Source organism: Thalia democratica, chromosome 6 (genome assembly GCF_965202585.1).
Source record: "Thalia democratica chromosome 6, ktThaDemo2.hap1.1, whole genome shotgun sequence".
Taxonomy (NCBI): domain Eukaryota; kingdom Metazoa; phylum Chordata; class Thaliacea; order Salpida; family Salpidae; genus Thalia; species Thalia democratica.
This window is the reverse complement of record NC_139170.1, coordinates 2,916,745-2,936,888: the sequence shown is the minus strand read 5'-3', so window position 1 is coordinate 2,936,888 and position 20,144 is coordinate 2,916,745. Positions and strand designations below refer to the sequence as shown.

At 24.4% G+C, this 20,144-nt stretch overlaps 3 protein-coding genes across 3 annotated transcripts; all 3 read left to right on the top strand.

Annotated features, from left to right (window-relative positions):
• Positions 1-961: 961 nt before the first annotated feature.
• On the top strand, positions 962-1,680 carry LOC145838173 (ubiquitin-like protein 5). Its single transcript, XM_082945730.1, has one exon. The coding sequence runs from the start codon at positions 976-978 to the stop codon at positions 1,195-1,197; it is 222 nt and encodes a 73-aa protein (XP_082801856.1). The 5' UTR covers positions 962-975; the 3' UTR covers positions 1,198-1,680.
• A 30-nt stretch (positions 1,681-1,710) lies between these two features.
• LOC145838351 (uncharacterized) lies at positions 1,711-4,169 on the top strand. The gene is made up of 5 exons (XM_082945926.1): positions 1,711-1,783; positions 2,176-2,246; positions 2,571-3,271; positions 3,447-3,591; positions 3,931-4,169. Exons 1-5 carry the CDS (start codon positions 1,735-1,737, stop codon positions 4,069-4,071), a joined length of 1,107 nt encoding a protein of 368 aa, XP_082802052.1. The 5' UTR covers positions 1,711-1,734; the 3' UTR covers positions 4,072-4,169.
• Positions 4,170-4,584: 415 nt separating this feature from the next.
• On the top strand, positions 4,585-11,500 carry LOC145838469 (adenylate kinase isoenzyme 6-like). The gene is made up of 6 exons (XM_082946068.1): positions 4,585-4,638; positions 7,388-7,441; positions 8,328-8,432; positions 10,266-10,404; positions 10,700-10,751; positions 11,194-11,500. Exons 1-6 carry the CDS (start codon positions 4,611-4,613, stop codon positions 11,317-11,319), a joined length of 504 nt encoding a protein of 167 aa, XP_082802194.1. The 5' UTR covers positions 4,585-4,610; the 3' UTR covers positions 11,320-11,500.
• The last annotated feature ends 8,644 nt before the right edge of the window (positions 11,501-20,144 follow it).

The window sequence follows — 20,144 nt, the reverse complement described above, 5'->3', positions numbered from 1 at the left end:
TTATTTTAAACAGTAGTCAAATAAACAATTTTGCAGGGTTGCTAAAAAACCTGGAAACCTGAAAAAACTGGTAGTTTGAAAATTTAGGCAAAACAAACCTAGGAAAACCTGAAATAATAGACAAAAAATAACTAAAAAACCTTTAATTTTAAACCATTTTTACATGTAAAGTAACAAAACTTAGACTAGATATGAAAATTCTATCATATACATAAAAATTAGAAATTAAAAACAACATGAATGAAAGTAATTTTTTTTTTTGACTCAGCAAATATTCAAATCAGACAGACTTTTAAGTATACTCGCCCATTTAAAATAGCATTATAGTATTTTTCAACTATTTAAAACTTTTTAAACCTTAAAGTTAATTTTATACTAAAAGTGGACTAAGAAACTTGTACTTTTGAAACCTGGACAAAATTTATAAAACCTGGAATGAAATTTGAAAAGACTTTTAGCAAACCCTGTTGTTGGAATATATGCAACAACTATCTTGGCAAAAAGTTTTAGTCAAATATTGTATTAATTTAATACTAATATATTACTATAATTATATTATAAATGTAATTTTTGACATTTTCCATTGTTATATGTATAATTATTAATTTTTCCACAAAATTTAAAAAAATATGGTTTAAAAAGTATTTTTAGTTAAAAAATAAGTAATATATGTTAACCCTTCTTTAGTTTTACCATAATTTTAGTTTTTGTTTACTTTATACATTAATTAGAATATTACTTGCAGCAGTTAAAATAAAATAATTGAAATTACACACTAATAAAAGTTTTTACTTTCTTGCTGAACTATCATAACCTATCCATTTCAACTGATTGAAATAACTTGACAAGAAAGTCAGAGGGAAAATAAATTAAAATAATAATAAATATTTTAATACACCTTATATTAATTGAAATTTTTTTGTACTAAAAGTAGCTAACTTTATTAAAAACAACAGATATTTGTAAAAACTAAACATGATTGAGATTACATGCAACGACCGCTTGGGCAAGAAAGTCAGAGTGAAATGCAACGACACTGACACCATAGGGGACCTGAAGAAGCTGATCGCAGCACAAACTGGCACCAGGCACGAGAAGATTGTGCTGAAGAAGTGGTACACCATCTTCAAGGACCACATCACCCTGGGGGACTACGAGATCCACGACGGCATGAACCTCGAACTGTATTATCAGTAGTTTGATTGGAGGATTCTTTTTAGCAAAAAATTATTGGAGATCTTGGACTCTTTTGTAATTCTGAATATTGTGGACTTGTATTTTCTATAAAAACAATTTCAGTGTATACTTATTAGTATATTGTAAAATTCCTTATTTCCTTGAACCTTATCAGTAATAGATTGTAATTTTGAACGCTATAGAAATTTTTTTTCATATTCAGTGTTATACTAAAATAATTTAAATGTTTATAATGTTTTTCCTGATATGTGAATTTAAATAAGTAACTAAGTTTTATGAAAATTAGTTATTTGAATTATGTTGTAAATATAAATGTTTGTTAAAACTATAAGTATAATTTCATTGTTTCAAAGGTTGGTGTCACTTAATTTTTAGCTGAATTTTTATTTATTGTTTTGACCAAAATTAGTTTAAAACTGTTAACTTACAAAAAATATTTATTTAAGTGTCCACAACAACAAATAACAGTAGTTTTCTTTTTGTATATTTAAAAAATATAAAAATAAACTTTTCAGTAAAATTAAAAATTAAAACAAAATGGCTGAACAAAATGGTGATGAAAGAACTCTTGAATGGATGTATGAAGGTAAGAATATTAAATTAGTTTTTATTTTGTTTGAATTTATTATTTAATATTTAACACAATTGAACTAGTTGATTTTCAATTTTCATTAAGGTAAGAAATGTTTTATATATGATACTAGTGTTATAATTTATATTTAGTAATTTTAAATATACCTCATTATTTTAGCTGTAGTTTTTTTTTCTTCGACTTTAGTATACAGTACTTAACACACCATACTAAACACAACTTAACCTAAGTTTGATAAAGATGAAATATAATAAATGTTATGAATTCAATTTAATGTATTTTTAGATTGAGTTGTTGTTAATCATGTTAAACTAGTATGTTAGCAGTGGTTTTCAACTTATTTGAATTAATTTTTTAACAAATTTACTAACTTATTTTCAACAAAGGTAAAAATTCTGAGATGGACAGAGAAGCTTATCTGATGGGAAAAAGGATAAAAGATCCAACTGGTGATCAGGTAACTTTAAAAAATAGTTTCCCATATTACTTTTTTAAAAATTAATAATTTGATTGTAAGTTTAAATATTTTGAACTGCAACATCTAATTTTTTTCGATCTTTGAAGTTATTTAACAGATTCCTTTTTAATAAAAGTTAAAAACTTCGCTTTATCAATTTTATTTACAGGTGTTTATAAATAATAAGAATGATAAATTAAGCGATTTAAAAATAAAAACAACAAAAATAGATATAGGAAGGACTTAGTAGTAGAAGATATTTAATGAAATCAAATATTTGCAGTTCACAAATTAAATTAATTTAAAACAAATATCAACTTTCAGGGAGACTTCATCGTCAAAACGGAAGAGGAGAAACGTTTCGACGAGAAAACAATGGAGAGACTTGAGTACGAGAGGAAGGCCAGAGAGGACCCTCTGTTCAAGATCCAAAAAACGGTGGAGGAGAAGAAAAGGGAACTTTTGAGCAACCCCATAAAAGTCAAGCGGATGAAGGAGACCTTGATCAACTCACTGAGCAAAGATCTTGGCAGGAGTTTTAGTAGAAAGTCCAAGAAGAGATCAAGGTCTCCAAGCAGACACAAAAGCCATAAAAAGCACAAAAAATCAAGTGATTTTCTCAAAAAGGCAGAGACGAGCAGCAAAGCGCGGCAGTCCCTCAAAGAGGCTCTGATGAAGCAGTTGGGTGGCGACTCCTCTTCATCTTCGAGCGAAAGTTCTTCCTCCTCAGAGGACGAAAGAAGGAAGAGAAAGCACAAGAAATCATCTCGCAGGGACGACAAGCACAAGAAAGAAAAGAGACGCAAAAGTCCCAAAAGATCAGGAGAAAAGAAAGACAGAGAGGAGAAACACAAAATCCACTACTCTTCGGTGAGCATGAAAGCCAACAGCAAGTATGGGTTGCTGCACAGGAGGGACAAGAGAGATGACTCATCTGAAGAGGAAGACTCGTTCAAGAAGGTGGATCTCTCAAAGATGGAGAGGAAAAAGAATTATACGGTGCATGTGAGGACCAAACCGCAGGGGTTTGTTTTGTTGTTTTAAATAATTTATTTCTATAACATACTATTTTTATTATTCTCTTATTATTATGTTTATCATTTTCTATGTTTTGTTATCTACATTTTATAATTATTGTTTTTTAAATTAACTTATTATTATTATTATTTCTGTTTATTTATTGTTGTTCTGTTTTATTAGGTTCACAAAGAAGCTAACAAAGGAAGAGCTTGAAAAGAAGAGGAGGGAGATGATGTCGAATGCGGTGGAGAACAAGAAAACGAGGAAGAGGAACGTTAAAAAATATAAGGAAAGGGACGATCTGATTGAGAAGAGGGAAGCAGAAGTTAGTTGGATATTTTATAATTAAATAAATGTTAATTTTTTTATGACAGTTATAGTGAGATTGTTTTTATAAAAATCGTGTTTTATTTATATTAGTATATTTTACTAAATTTAAATTAGTAGCCATAATACCTTAAGTGTAGTTAAATGTTTATTTTAATTTAACGAAAACATAATGTGCTCACTTAAAATAGTTTCTAATTGACTTATTACCAATAATTTTTTTAAGAGACTGTTTAAAGAATCAAGTAAACACAAAATCTAATGTAGTTAAATTGAATTATTTGTCATGTAAAATGTAACACGTTTACCAATACTTATGAAATATTGTATTCACCAGGTTAGGATGCGAAATTCAAGACAAGAAGAGAAATATGGATCTAGTAAAAACTTCATGAATGATATGAGACTAGATTCTGTAGAAGATGTAGTCAGGAGAAAGAGGCATAAATTCAGTAAAAATACTGATAATCAAATGTGAAAAAAAACAATAACTTTCTGATTATTTTGTTTTATGTAGACAATATATAATTGCTTTTATATTTATGTGTTTTTAATGTTTTTAAACATTATGTAGTTGGTTCGTCAAAAATAAAATTTTAAAGTTTAATCTTAAGGTTTGTTAGTATCAATATTATAAGTGTATGTAATAGTTTTTATTATACTTTTGATAAACAACACTTTTTTATAGAAAAATAGTTATGAAATTTTAACTCAATTATTTATGTACTAAATTGTTTTCACATAATAATCATCTTTTTGTACTTGTATATGTTAACAATTGGTTTATTATTAAGCTTAAGTTTGTTTTTGAACTTTTTTTAGATCAAAAAAATTAGTATTTAATTTCTATTTAACTCTTAACATTTAATGCTTGTTATGTTTAAAATAATTTAAGATTAAGTCAATTAAAAATTATCTCTGTGATAGTGTGAAAATTTTACATAATTTGAGAATTACACTGATAATTGTTATTAATATTTTTAATTTTTCCAGGTGAAATTTAGATAAATTGTAATAATGGTCAAGCCGAACATTCTTATTACAGGTGATTGATGTTTTCATATTAGTATTCTCTTCTTTTATTGTTTTACCTAGATAAATATTTTTGCAATAAGAGCTATTTTTCACTTATTTGAAAAAATAAAACTGTACATTGTTAAATCTCAATTATACTTCTTATAAAACTTAAGTATAACATAAATTTAAAATGATAAATCGTCATAATACCTGTACAATAGAATAATCGTCATAATCAGTATAATAGTTAACTTACATAACTACATGAAAAACCTATAATAATAAATGTCATATATATTTAAAAATACAAACTTAGATTCTTAAATAATTTGTATAGTAAATCAAAAAAATCTCGACTATTTTGTTTATATTTTTAAACATGAAAGTTGATGTTAATATGAAAAACTTTTTTTTTAAGTTTCGGCTTATAAGAAATATAATAGTTTGTAAAGTTTCAATTATTTAAGTTTTATCACTATTGCATCTAAAGTTAAAATGTTTTGTATAAATTTTCAAAATTGAATTAAATTCTTACTGTAAACAACAAGTATTAGTATAGTGCTTATTCACTTATCCGGACTTCACTTATCCGGACGCTCACTTATCCGGACAGTTTCGGTCAAAAGAAAATTCAAAATATTTTTCAATATTAAAGACCAACATTTTCATATAATACAAATGTTCAAGCTTTCATGCTGTAAGAAAATTATAACGATTTTACCAATACTGAAAAATATGAAAAACTATATAGCAAATGTCTATTCTTTTTTATTATAATAAAACCTGGAAAAAAAATTAGTTTGTTAGGAGTGATGTGTTTCCGTTAAATTTACTTTATACTTAGTCAAAAATTTTCGTTTTTTTAAATGTCAGTTTTTTTCTTTGCTTAAAATGTTTTGAAAATTACTATGTATTTGTTTTCACCATAACACTTTTATTATGCATTGCATTATATGCAGCAATTAAATTATTATATGAAAAAATTAATTTTTTGTACTTATCCGGAATTTTGGCTATCCGGACATGTATACAGAAAAATCTTGCCCAACGTGTCCGGATAAGTGAATAAGCACTGTAGTAATAAAATTTAACAACTCAACAAACATGTTATGAATTGTAGTAAAGTAGTTTAATTTTTATACACCCTTCTTTCTTATAAGCTTGCTTGTAAAAAAAGTGTTAATGTATTAGCAGAAGGTAAAAATTAAATTCACAGTCTTTTAAAGCATTCAATATAAATAAAATTATATCTATAGTTAATATTATTGAAATTGTAATATACTTAAAATTAATATGATTTTAAATTAATTAGTTAATAACAAAAAACTTATACAAATTTTAATTTACAGGAAATTTACGTAAAATTAAATTAATTAATTAATTAAAAAAAAAAAATAATCTTTACAGGTACATTAATTTTTTAATTAAATATTATTATTTTTCACAGGAACCCCTGGTACATTAGTTTTTTAATTAAATATTATTATCTTCACAGGAACCCCTGGTACATAAGTTTTTTAATTAAATATTGTTATTCTCACAGGAACCCCTGGTACAGTAGTTTATTAATCAAATATTATTATTCTCACAGGAACCCCTGGTACATTATTTTTTTAATTAAATATTATTATTCTCACAGGAACCCCTGGTACATTAGTTTTTAATTAATTATTATTCTCACAGGAACCCTTGGTACATTAGTTTTTTAATTAAATATTATTATTCTCACAAGAACCCCTGGTACATTAGTTTTTAATTAAATATTATTTTTCTCACAGGAACCCTTAATACATTATTTTTCTAATTAAATATTATTATTCTCACAAGAACCCCTGGTACATTAGTTTTTTTATTAAATATTATTATTTTCACAGGAACCCCTGGTATATTAGTTTTTTAATTAAATATTGTTATTCTCACAGGAACCCCTGGTACAGTAGTTTATTAATCAAATATTATTATTCTCACAGGAACCCCTGGTACATTATTTTTTTAATTAAATATTATTATTCTCACAGGAACCCCTGGTACATTAGTTTTTAATTAATTATTATTCTCACAGGAATCCTTGGTACATTAGTTTTTTAATTAAATATTATTATTCTCACAAGAACCCCTGGTACATTAGTTTTTAATTAAATATTATTTTTCTCACAGGAACCCTTGGTACATTATTTTTCTAATTAAATATTATTATTCTCACAAGAACCCCTGGTACATTAGTTTTTTTATTAAATATTATTTTTCTCACAGGAACCCTTGGTACATTATTTTTCTAATTAAATATTATTATTCTCACAAGAACCCCTGGTACATTAGTTTTTTTATTAAATATTATTATTTTCACAGGAACCCCTGGTATATTAGTTTTTTAATTAAATATTGTTATTCTCACAGGAACCCCTGGTACAGTAGTTTATTAATCAAATATTATTATTCTCACAGGAACCCCTGGTACATTATTTTTTTAATTAAATATTATTATTCTCACAGGAACCCCTGGTACATTAGTTTTTAATTAATTATTATTCTCACAGGAACCCTTGGTACATTATTTTTCTAATTAAATATTATTATTCTCACAAGAACCCCTGGTACATTAGTTTTTTTATTAAATATTATTTTTCTCACAGGAACCCTTGGTACATTATTTTTCTAATTAAATATTATTATTCTCACAAGAACCCCTGGTACATTAGTTTTTTTATTAAATATTATTATTCTCACAGGAACCCTTGGTATATTAGTTTATTAATTAAATATTATTATTCTCACAGGAACCCCTGGTACGGGCAAGTCCACATTGAGTCAGGAACTTGCAAAAGAATTAGGTAAGATGTTCTATTTGAATAAGATTTATAATTAACTGATGATCTCTTTTTTTATTGGGTGAAAAATTGTTTGAAAATAAACTGTTGAAGTTATTTTATTCTCTTGAATAGCAAGTTGAAATCTTTAATTGTTATTTTAAAAAATAAGTTTTTGGTGAGATATTGTTAATATTAAAATATAAAAGTTTTCATCACCTTTAACTCACATGAAGATTGCATTTCAATCAAAATATTTTTTTAATAACTATGTTCTACATTAGGTATTAATTTATTACTATTGTTGAAATAAACAAATAGCATGCAAAAAATTTTACATGTGAAAAAAATTTAGTACTAGATAATATATGAAAATGTTGCTTTTGCTCTCACATGTGTAATAGTAACACAGTTCCAAATATCCTGGAAATTGATAATTTAGGTAAAAAAATCTATATATATTTTACTGATGAATTTTCAGAAACAGATGAAAAAATTATTATATAGAAAAAAATTATCACTAAAATTTTTTTATTAAACAAAATGCTTTTAAAACAGCTTTACAGTATCTTTTAAATATTTTTATACTATCTAATACAGTTTTTTACCTTAAATTAAATTTTATACTAAATATGGACTAAAAAACCTTTGACAACCTGGTAAATAGTTTGATATAAATAATAAATTTATCATGAATAAAAAAAGGTTAAACTTATTTGTAGCTATTATGTTATTAAATAAGGCATGTATAATTACTTGTCAGTAAAATTAAAAAGAACATTATATCAGCTAAAAACAACATAATATTATTCGTCTTTCGAGTTATGAAATACGTCAATGTATGTAACTGAGAGAAATATTACTAATTTCTTATATTAAACAACTATATATTGTTTTTTTATTATTCAAGGTATGAAATACATAAATGTTAGCGAGTATGCCACTGAAAGAGATCTTTTGGATGGGTACGATGATGTATTGGACACTAAAATACTCGATGATGATGCATTGATTGGTTTGTTTTTATTAATATGTGTACTTTTTTGTTGGGGTACTAAAGCGCTTAATTATGATGCATAAATTGGTAGATATATTTTGTAATAAATATTGACCAAATTTATAAACTTGTGATAAGGTCATAGGGGGGGGGGGGTAAACCATGTTTTTTACAAGTTAATCTTATTTTATAGAGTTTGTTCTAAGCTTCAAGATGCTTTTTATCATTTAAAAAAATTCAAATTATTTTTTGAGATATGACCAGTTAAAGTCGGGTCGCATAACAGGTTCCCTATGAGAGCGAAAACTAAAACAGCGAAAAAAGACTATTTCATTTAAAATTTATCTCCTCCTACATTTTTTAAGCAATCTTCTTCAAATTTTCACAGTCTAATCTTTATACAATAACAAAAAAACGTTACTTTGGAATTTAAATTTTTTTTTGTAAAAATATATTTTTTTTGAAAAAAAAAACACTTTTTTTTTAATTTTTGTGATAAAATTTTTATTTTTTTAAATTATTAAAATTCTAAAGTAACATTTTTTCCTTTTATTATAAGGAATACTTTCTTAAAATTTGAAGAAGATTGCTTAAAAAATGAAGGAGGAGATAGATTTTTAGAGAATTGTAAAATTACCGAGAAAATTGACCCCGAAAAATTTGCGGTCCATACGTTTATATTGGAAATTTTTTACAAAAAATTAAATATCTCAAAAGTTAAATGATATTTTTGAATTCTATAAAAACTGGCTTGTAGTTTGTACTTAAAGCTTTCATATAAAAGCCAAAGTTAATTTTTGTAAAAAAAAATGTTGGACCCCTCCTATGGCCATAATGCTACTAATGCTTATAAAAATGTAGGAAACATTTAGTGAAAATTCGAGGTCTGTATCTTAAAAAGCCTAGAAGTACATAGATTTTAGTGATAGTTATTTTAACTTAAAGAAATTATTCAAAGTATTTTTTAAAAAATATTTATAAGAGAACTTGTACAAAACTAACCATATCTTAAAAGTTAAATAGAAATTTTTGAATATATATCTTATAATTCTAACTGAACACTATAAAGTAAAAGCCAATGTTAACTTTTGTAAAAAACACTTTATGGCCTTAACATTTATACTACCTAGTTGAGTGATAGAGTCAAATGTTAGTAATTTAGTAAATGTTACCCTATTATTTAACTGTCCCTTATTGGCTTGATAGTTTCTCAGATTATTTAGAAGAAGTAGTTTGAAAGTCAAAAATACTAAAAATAGCTGAAAAATTAATATTAAAATATATATAATATTTATAATATAAAATTAATTTAATTTAAAAATTAATTTAAAAAAAAATTTAAAATAAGTTGTTTTATTTTTTTAAATTTACATCTATCCAGAAATTATCGTCTTTTAACCTATATACAAATTACAATTCAAGTCTATGAGCTCTCTGTCAGTTGAATTTAATCAGATGATTTAGAAGAAACCATATGATTTTAGACAAACTTCTTTACTGTGTGTACTAAGTAATATATAAGTTTGAATTTTTTGAACTGAATTTTCAATTTAGTTCATTTGTTTATCATATTGTGTTTAACTTTGTGTTTTCATTTAAATTATGTTTGTATATATATATATATATATATATATATATATATATATATATATATATATAATATATAATTTATCTTAAAGTTTTGAATATAAGTTTATTTTCTTTTTCTCTTTTTGTGTGTCCTGTTTAAGTGGCTCAGGTTTTGATGCCTGAGTCCAACATTGCACAATAAACAATATAATAATAATAATATAAAAACCCAATGTGTATTACACATAGTACAAACAGTCTAATAAATATATTTTTTAACAGATGATTTAGAAGACACCATTCAGGAAGGCGGAGTTTTAGTTGATTATCACTCGAGCGATTTCTTCCCTGAGAGATGGTTTCAGCAAGTTTACGTTCTAAGGACCGAATCTAGTACGCTTTATGAGAGACTTTCCAAGAGGTTTTTATATTTATTTTATATGTGTATGTATTAAAAAATGTTTTTAAACAAGTTCATTTGTTGAAAAAGAGTTACTAAAAGGTAATATGTTTATTTTATATATGTTTGTGTTTAATAAAAATTTTTCTGCTAATTTATATGTTGAAAATTTAATCAAATCTGGTTTCTTGTTTATATTAAATGCAGGTAAAATAAATTACTTGTATTCTTTGAGCACTAAAACAAGTTCAATAATAAATATTTATTTAAATACATTTTTGATTAATGTATATATTAAGTTTACTTCTTGTAACAGAAACTACAGCGAAAAGAAATTATCGTCTAACATGGATTGTGAAATCTTTCAGGTATTTGTATTATTAATTATCATGTTTGATATAATTAAATTCTTCAATGGATTGCTTAGTTAAATTTTAATATTGAGTAACAAATCACATAATATATCGTATATTATGATACTAGAATTATGATATATATGTGTAGCATGAAAAGTTTCAGGTACTATTTAAACTTTTTATAAGAAAAAATTATTTATGGCTACTTAAAATTAGTTTATCACACCTTTAGCATCAAAAAATAATTAACTATCACCGATGTTTTACATTACTCAAGGTATTATTAAACTAAAATTAGTTATAATCATAATATAGTTTTTAAATGTATAACTATATATTCTTGAAAAAACAAGAAGTATAATATTCTTATTCTAGGTAATATAAGATAACAAAGATGTAGTTATTAAATATATAGAAATAATTTACTAAATAATTAACAAATAAAATAATTTAGACAATATTAGACGAAGCAAAACAAAGTTACAACCCTAACATAGTTGTTGAATTACCAAGTAACAACATTGATGATATGTCGAACAATATTGAAGGAATCAAGCAATGGTATAATAGTCAACAGTGATCTACTCGTGGAATTTATTTTAGTATAGATAGAATAATACTTTTTATAGATTATTAAAGTTATAAATATGAAGTTTGAACTGAAATAATATAATGAATGCTAGGATTTTGGTTGAATTTTTTTTTACAAATTTCAGTTTTTAGTGGCTTTGGATTTATTCCTGGTCTTATATTACTGATTTTAAAACACACACATAGTACTTTAGATAAATTCTTTTTGTGTTTTAATTTAATTAGATTATTTTAAAGATTTAATTTTTTCTTTTTAGCTTATTAACCTTTTTTATACACAAAAAATATTTAATGTTTCTATTTCTAATCTTAAATCCTTAAAAGGTGATAGTATTAAAATATTTGTTGAAGAATTTATAGCCTAAAAATTGTAATAGGTGCTTTCGTTTAGATAAAATGGTTCTAGACAATTTTCTATTAAATTATGTTATGATTTGTGTTTAGTTTTAAAAATTGTTACTGCTCTAATAAAAAAATTTAAATAATTTTGAGTTTAAAGACAATTTGTGAAATTAAATATCCTATAGAACTTTGACCTCTAAATTTACTTTAAATTCTAAATGAAAATATGTGGTTGACATTTTTTGTGGATCAAAGCTTTTGCTACAGAAATAGTTTAATTATTTTACGAATAAAGTTTACTGCCTACTACTTTCATTTAGGTAATTAATATCATCAAGTAGTGTTAAGAAGTTTGTTCAATAGTTTAAACCAGGGTTTTCCAAACTAATTTTCATAATTGACCCTTTGGCAGAACTTAAAAAAAAATAGTAACCACTTTAGTAGTTAATTACCTTAAAGTTTTTAGTTATTTTAATTAAAATTAATCGCTTAACTATAAAACATGGCATTATAAAAAAAAAACTTACATGAAAATTTGAATTTCTATGAGATTTATCAAAATTCATATCTTAAATAACTATTTTAAATTAAAAAAAAATAAAACAATTGTTAGAAAGTCTATTACTAAAGATTATGATGGTAAAATAAGTAAAAAAAAATACTGTCGTTAAAAATATTACTCACAGTTTATAACCTTTAAAAAAATTCACCAGCAGTAACGACTTAGATTTTTTTTTTTCAATAGTTAATAAGATACCATCATTCAGAATTAAATATGTAACATCTATAGTATAATATGCATAATTGTTCATTCAGAATTTTTTATTGCTTATAATTTTTGGTGTTTAGAACTAAAAGTTTATTAGACGACTGCTAAAAACGATTTATTATATACAGCAGTGGTCGGCAAGCTAATTAAATTTTGTGTACACCAAGCTGCAAAAAATAAAATCGGTGCACCCCAAGATCTAATTTTAATAAGCTCCGCTAGTGGTGGGACTACGTAAACACTTTTATTAGTGCATTTCTCCTTTAAAGTAATAACTCAGTTTGTATTTACATGCAAACCATTTAACAACTGAAGCTGAAACTTTTTATTTGATCCTTTTTTTAATTGATATCTTTATTTGGTTTACCTTATTTTCACAATGATATTGTAGTTATATGGCTTTGTCTTATATATTTATTGATTGGACACTTCTCCGAAATTACTAGAAAATCCCCAATTCAGTATTCTTTAATTAATTTGTTAAATATTAACTACATAACATAATCTAACTCTATGTATTTCTTTTGTAATCTCAAAATTTCGTGCACCCTAAAAAAAATTTTGTGTACACCGTGCCAACCACTGGTATACAAGGTTACCACAAACCCAGAATAACTAAATCTGGCTTGACTTTTTTTTCCAAAATTCAGGCTAGTTGAAATAACTTTTGACTTTAAATCTTATTATTATTTATAAGTTATGTTTTAATTAAGTATTTTTGCTACTATTTAGTTACTCGGGCTGATTTGTTGTCTCGAAGAAAGGAAATCCTGTTTATAGATTTTTATGTAAATTTATATATACAAAAGTAAGCATAAATTTAAATATAAATTTGCTAGTTTTACAATTTACTGATAGTTTATTTTCCGGTATTTCTTTTTTATCTGTGCTGTTAAAAACAAATTAGTAAAAGTTTATCGGAAACATATATTTATTCATCAAACACATATTAGTTCTGCTATTCTAATTGGATGTTTTAATCGTTCTACATAAATCAACATGAATTTTAAAGTGAGGAAACAACAGAATAGTTTATTTAAAAAAGAGTAAATTATGAATGTTATAATTTTAATATTGACATAACAGAACAACTTAGAAATCTATAGAATTTTTTTTCAAAATAAATTTAATGTTGGAACAAGTTAGTATAAGGTTGCGGGTTCTGATTAAATATATAAGTTTTTGTTTGAAGAACAATTTAGTTTATATTTCTGAGAGTATAACTAATCATTTATCTATTTTAACATCTACATGTTATAAAGTAACTATTTTTATTTACAAGTTTTTGTATTTTTCAAACACTCGGTAAAATTCGATATCAGTTAAGACTTTATAAAACATTGAAAAAAATACTTTTCATATTTTTTTATATAACTAAAAAACTATGTATACAAAAAGTATATTTATATGAAGTTTAACATTTGTAGACACAAAACTCATAAAATAAAACGGAATTAAAAATACCTATTAAAAGTTACTTTCTCTTTGTTTATTTATGATTTTCCACTGATGTTTTTAAAAACTGTTTTTATGAAATAATGTTGAGCTGAACTGTTTTAAAGTATGATTTAGAAAAAAGTTAATAAAGTTAAGGTAAGTAAAACTGAGATTAAATTGTAAAATCTACTTAAAGTTGTAGTGCAACATTTATAAGATCTTATACTATTGTAGGTTATTTTAGAAGTCAGTTTAGCCTTATTGATGATTATAGCAGTTATCATAAAGTTTTTCAGACCTTTCTCCGTAGACAATGTTGTAAAAAACTTAAAATATTTCTATATCTAATAAAGTTTACATTAGAAAATATATTGCACTTCGAAATATAGCTAAAAGTGCAGAAGTCCAAAAATAGAGATATGAAAATAAAATATAAAGAAACAGCCTCCTTAGATACAACTATTTTTGTTTTCAATTTAATAATTACAAGGGCATTGAAAAAGTAAGAAAAAAAATATTACATAAGTAATGAATGAAATAATAAGGTTGTAATTTGTATATGACTTTATAGTACAATAAGTTTAGCAAAATCAAAATAATTCTAATAAAATCTTACTAAATAACAGTAAACTATATGTTTTGGTTGTATTCTAAAAGTTAGTTCAGACAAAACAAATCGCAAGTAATAAAATTTCAGTAGTTCAAAGTAAAGAAATTTTACAAAAATCACTTGTTTTAAAAATATGTACATTTTGTGGATAAAATATTCTGGTTATAAACCAAAAGAATTGTTTTCCAATGTTATCTAAGAAAACAGTGTTAATGGGAATAAATCAAACCTAAATAATAATTGAGTTCATACTTCAAACTATTGCTAAATATTGTAACTAAATTACTAAATCTAAACTTAAACTATATAGTGTGTTTTTAAGTGTTTCAAAAATCGAACTTATTGAGCAATTTCATTTAATTAGATTCAGACTTGACCGAAAAGTGAAGTTCTTTATAAAAATATAGTTATGTTTTTTAATATAAAAAATAAATAGACGCTCATAACTATGTTGGTAATAAATTACTCACTTAAAATATATACTGTTAGCATTTATTAATGTAAAAGTATCCTTATATAATTGCATAACTAAAGAAAGTTATGCAGTATTTCAAAGTATTTCATAGTTCAACGACATATTTTTGTCGTAGGAAAAAGTTTTAAAGCATTTTGTTTTATATTAGATGAAATAAATTTTGTAATCTTTCCTGCTAGAATGTTATATACTTAATCATTGCTTTTTAAAATTTTGCACAATTTCATTATAATACATTACAAAATTGTCTATTGAAAGGTTTGTTTAAAGACTTAATATATATTGTTTTTTGAATGATAAAGAAACGCTCAAAAAGTTTGGTCTAATGACCTGGTGTACAAAGGAACCTTTCGTTTATCGAGTCGTACACCACTTGCTTTTACAATGTCTTACAAACTAAAAAATAAAGTTTCAAATACAAAATTTTAAACCTTAAGAAATAAAACAATTAACAAAATGAAAAAATAGAAAGGAAAACTAAACGAAAATTAAATAATTTACGTGTTTAGTTAAAAAAGTTTTAATCATAATGTACTCAAAAACTTGCATGATAAGATAAAAACGAAATTACAGTCTAAAATTAAAACTTAAATCAATAAAAACAGAAGTAGAGAACATTTTTAGACTAAAAAATAATTAACTTTTACATAATTTATAAACCAAGATAAACAATACTAATAACAGACATTAAAATAGTATAAGATATTTTAAATAAGAAAGCAGAACTAAAGTTGCAACTTAAGTAGAACTAATGACAGTTAAAAGGTAAGTTTACTTATGTAAAAGTTTAAATGTACTATTTACATACAATTTTTTTTTTCTTTAAATAAACTTTCATATCTGTTGTTAATTTAAAATGTTACAAACAAATGCCCTAAAATTTTAATGGAGTAGCCTCTAACAAAAATATTCATTCAAATGTTACTTTTAGTTCTTTTTGGTATAATAAAGGTATGAATATATATTTTAGATTATTCAACATGATAAAAAAATCGACGGTCAAATATTGGTCAAACGATCTGGTGTGTAGAAAAACCATTCGGTCATCGAGCTATTCACTAACTATTTAATTTATACAAATTAAGATATGAATAAAGAGAACAAGTTATGTTTTATAGTTACAAACTTTTATTTTTATAAAAATAAAACAAATAAGAAAAAACAACATACATTTAAAGAACAACCAGCAAAAAGTGATAATTACTTCAGATTAACTAAACATTATGATTATCAGTTTATAAAGAAACATAAACCACAATAAAAGTTTTATTGAGCTTCTTATCTGTTCAGTACTTACGGTAAGTATCTATAACTCAGTTTTGATAAGTTGTCTTAATGACGATACAAATTGCTTAACGCAAACTTCTTACTAACTTTTAAAAACAAATACAATCTCATTTGACATAAACTGAATTTCTATTAGTAGCGTGGCAACTTTGTTCTGACTAAACTACTAGCTGGGTCTTGAAAACTCCTTGCAGTGACTTTGAAATATTACGAAGCTTGTTTAAAATTTGTGGTTGGTGCATTTACTTCAAGTTAGTTACTCTAGCTTAAAAAATAAATTAGGACATGGAGAGTAGAAAGGATGTAGAGTACATTAAGTTTGACTATCAGGATTATTTGGTAAAAGATAAACTTATTAGAAGATACCAAAGCTAACCAAGATTCTATACAACATGCATTATATATAATGATAACACCTCAACTTATAATAAAGTACGTTATACTTCAACACTATGCTTCAGATATAATGTTTGTCTTTAGTTTTTTGTAAGACCTTAACGTTACAAAAAGAAATAGTTACTGAATGCTTAAAACTGGTAAGATTTAGATGACATTTGATGAAGCTTCAGTTTGTTTTTTATGCAAGTAAATAATAAATTTGTACAAGTTAGCTTAGCTACTGTCATATTAGTGAAAATTAATTTTTATTTGTTATGTTAGAAAGTACTATAATTACTAAGTTAATTAAACTTATAAAAGTAGTTCATTATATCCAGATAAAAATTACAAGCTTAGAACCTTTGTACTAGGTCTAAATGTATACAATTTATATAATGTTTTTCTTCTAAATCTTCATTGATAATTTCATTTACAGATTAAAGCAGTTAATTTTTTAACTTAAGATACTTACAATACTTTAATACTTAAGTTATTTTTAATTAGACTATGTTTAAAAACAAAAAAATTGAATAGGTTTAAGCTGTAATATAAAAAAACAAAACCCATTTACAGAGGTCGTTAAATGTAGTTTTTACCACTAAAAGATAAAATTAAAAATGTTAAAAATTAAAATCAACGAAATTTATTTATTGAAACAAATAAAGTCCCGCAATAGCTAAATTTGGTCTTTTATGATAAAAAATCTATGTTTGAGTTGGTTTAAAACATTACAACAATCATTTTAAAGCTTTTATCGAACATATGTTTGTTAAGTATTTTAACTAATTCAGTTATATTTTAATATTTTACAAGTTGTTTAATAGAAACTTCTTATCAATTAAACTAGTTTATGAAACACTTTAATATAATTTAAAACTCTAACTTTAATTTAACAAATTTTTACTTAAAAGAAAAGGTTTAAAGATGTTTTTGATGCACTAGTTCTTGAGTTTATAAAAATTTTGTTTGAAAACTGAACGAATCCAAGACTATTGGTAACTGATAAAAGCATTAGTCTGTTTCTTTCTGTTTTTGATTAATTTTTTTTTTGTTACTTTATTCAAATATTAACACGGCCAAAAGATATCTTTCTGTAATCTTTTATTTCTAACATCTAACTTAAAAAAATTAATTTTGAAAACAGCAAAGTTTACTGGAAAACTTTAAAGGATATAAACCATACTGTAGCAAGTTTATATTTAAAAGAAATGTTGAAATTATGTATAGTCTTGTTCATTTATAAGTTTTTATAAATCGAACCATATATAGTTATTTTTCTTAACTTAAAAAGATTGCTTAGTCTATAAATCGAAATAAAAAAAATAATGTTGAAGTACCTGTAGCTTTTTTTGGTGTTTTAATTTTTGATAAAAGGTTTGATGAAAAAAAAAGTTTTGTTTATGACTTTAAGTAGGGGTAGCTGTCAAATATGTACGAAGTAATTTTTTTTGCACAGCGTCACTTTTGCACAGGTTGAAATTTATTTTGATAGTTTATATATATATTTTTTTACTATCATTTTTACCTATAACACTTGTCGGTAACTTTTAATTTCTTCTTTTTTAATTTATTTGTTACCCCAAATCCTTGGTTGATATAAATTTTTTCTGTTTTTTTTTTAACTGTTTCACTATAACTGTTACCTTGGTCGGCAGTTTACTACTTTTTATTTTCTTTTAGTTTTACTCTCGTGCAAAAGTTCCCCTTCGTGTATATTTGAATCGTTTCCAGTATATACATACCAAATATTCAAAACTGAAATCGCTTTAAATTAAATAGGAACCCAATAAATACTGTATGTCCAAAGCAAAGTTACCTAAAAGCTTAGATATAAAATGTTGATAAAACTTAAAATTATTATCAATGAGAATATTATTAGTTATCATGATATTAGTTTAGATTAAATTAATGTAGTATTTTTTAAAATGTGCACTTGGGATCATAAACCATAAGTTTAGGAATCTATTAATTTAGCAAAGAAACTGAGTTTTGAAAAGTTTTCTTATAACATTTTTACCTTTTTTGGATAATTTTAATGCAAGCGTGTATATTAAATTTAATCAAAGTAATTGATCAATTTGTTTTTTTTGTTATAAGTTTAGTTTGCACTGTTTTTAAAGCAATTTACTTAAAAATATACTTAAACACATTTAGAATCTCTGGCATAAAAACCAATAAACATTAACAAAAAAAAAGTTTGTACATACAAAACTATTTAACTATAGAATTTAGAACAAATAAATAGGGCACAGTAATCTATCCACGAATAGGAGATTAATAATTAATAATTTATTATTTTTGAGAATAAACAATTACTCAGCTTCACCGCAGAGCGGATTTTCAAAATGTTAATCTGTAGTAAAATAATAATGTTAAAAATGACAAATAATAAGAAATTGGTTTGAGTTAAGTTTATATACAAAAGAAATTAATTTGGTTAAACCAATATAAATTTTGTGGTAAAATTTATATTGGTTCAACCAAAAGAACATTTAAGTCTAGATATAATGAACACAAAACCTCTTTCTCAAAACCTTTTAAAAGCAAACCCAAAAATTGTACCCAACTTGCAAATCACCTATGGGATCTATACAGTAACCATATAAAATACTCAATTTACTGGAAAATAGTAGAATCAGTAAAATGTAACACAAACCATACTAACATGTGCACTTTATGTAACCTAGAAAGACTCCATATAGCCCTAGCAGATAAAATAAAACCCTAAACAAGAGAAACGAACTGATAACCCAATGCCCACATTACTTAAATGAATATTTATAATTTATATCTCACATAGGTATCAATTTTATTAAGATATTTTATTATTTGTGCATGTATTATAATATTATTCCCATTCTCAGTCTTAAACTGTTAAAACTATTTTATTTTTTCTCATTTTCAAGTCTGTTTATTAGTTAAATATATTTAATTAAGATATAAGACAAATTGTGCATGCCTTATAATATACCCATTTCCAGTTGTAAATCATAATTATTGGAGAATTAGTATAATTTTTTTTGAGTTGGATTATTAGTATTGTATACTCTCTTTGATTATCTCTCAACTAAATAAATTTAATTTTTTTAAATTTAACATCTGAAATCTAACCCTCATTCTATTTTTCGCTTATCTAATAGTTTTCACAAAAAGTCATTTTATTCTTCGTCAACATAATATAACTGTGTTAACAACAACAACAATGCTTTCATAAAAATTTTTAATGTTTACTCCCTGGTTTTACTTTGAACATTATTACATTATTAATTTATTATTAGAACTGTGTGCTTAATAATATGTATCTACTACTCCATAACTTCTAACTATGTAAAAGTTTTTATCTTTTTAAATCCATTAGATATCAATACCCCACTGTACACCATGGTTTAATTGTATTGTTTGTAGACTATATTTTGATAGCTTTTAAATTAAAGGTTGTTTTGCATCAATATAATTTTTAATTAATTTATTAATTTTTTTGTATATAAACTTAACTCAAACCAATTTTTAATTATT

Coding starts and splice junctions, on each gene's coding strand:
- LOC145838173 (XM_082945730.1), top strand. CDS start 976: ATGATTGAGATTACATGCAACGACCGCTTGGGCAAGAAAGTCAGAGTG.
- LOC145838351 (XM_082945926.1), top strand. CDS start 1,735: ATGGCTGAACAAAATGGTGATGAAAGAACTCTTGAATGGATGTATGAA. Junction 3,272..3,446: donor GTGAGGACCAAACCGCAGGG/GTTTGTTTTGTT, acceptor CTGTTTTATTAG/GTTCACAAAGAAGCTAACAA. Junction 3,592..3,930: donor TTGAGAAGAGGGAAGCAGAA/GTTAGTTGGATA, acceptor TGTATTCACCAG/GTTAGGATGCGAAATTCAAG.
- LOC145838469 (XM_082946068.1), top strand. CDS start 4,611: ATGGTCAAGCCGAACATTCTTATTACAG. Junction 8,433..10,265: donor CGATGATGATGCATTGATTG/GTTTGTTTTTAT, acceptor ATTTTTTAACAG/ATGATTTAGAAGACACCATT. Junction 10,752..11,193: donor TGGATTGTGAAATCTTTCAG/GTATTTGTATTA, acceptor AAAATAATTTAG/ACAATATTAGACGAAGCAAA.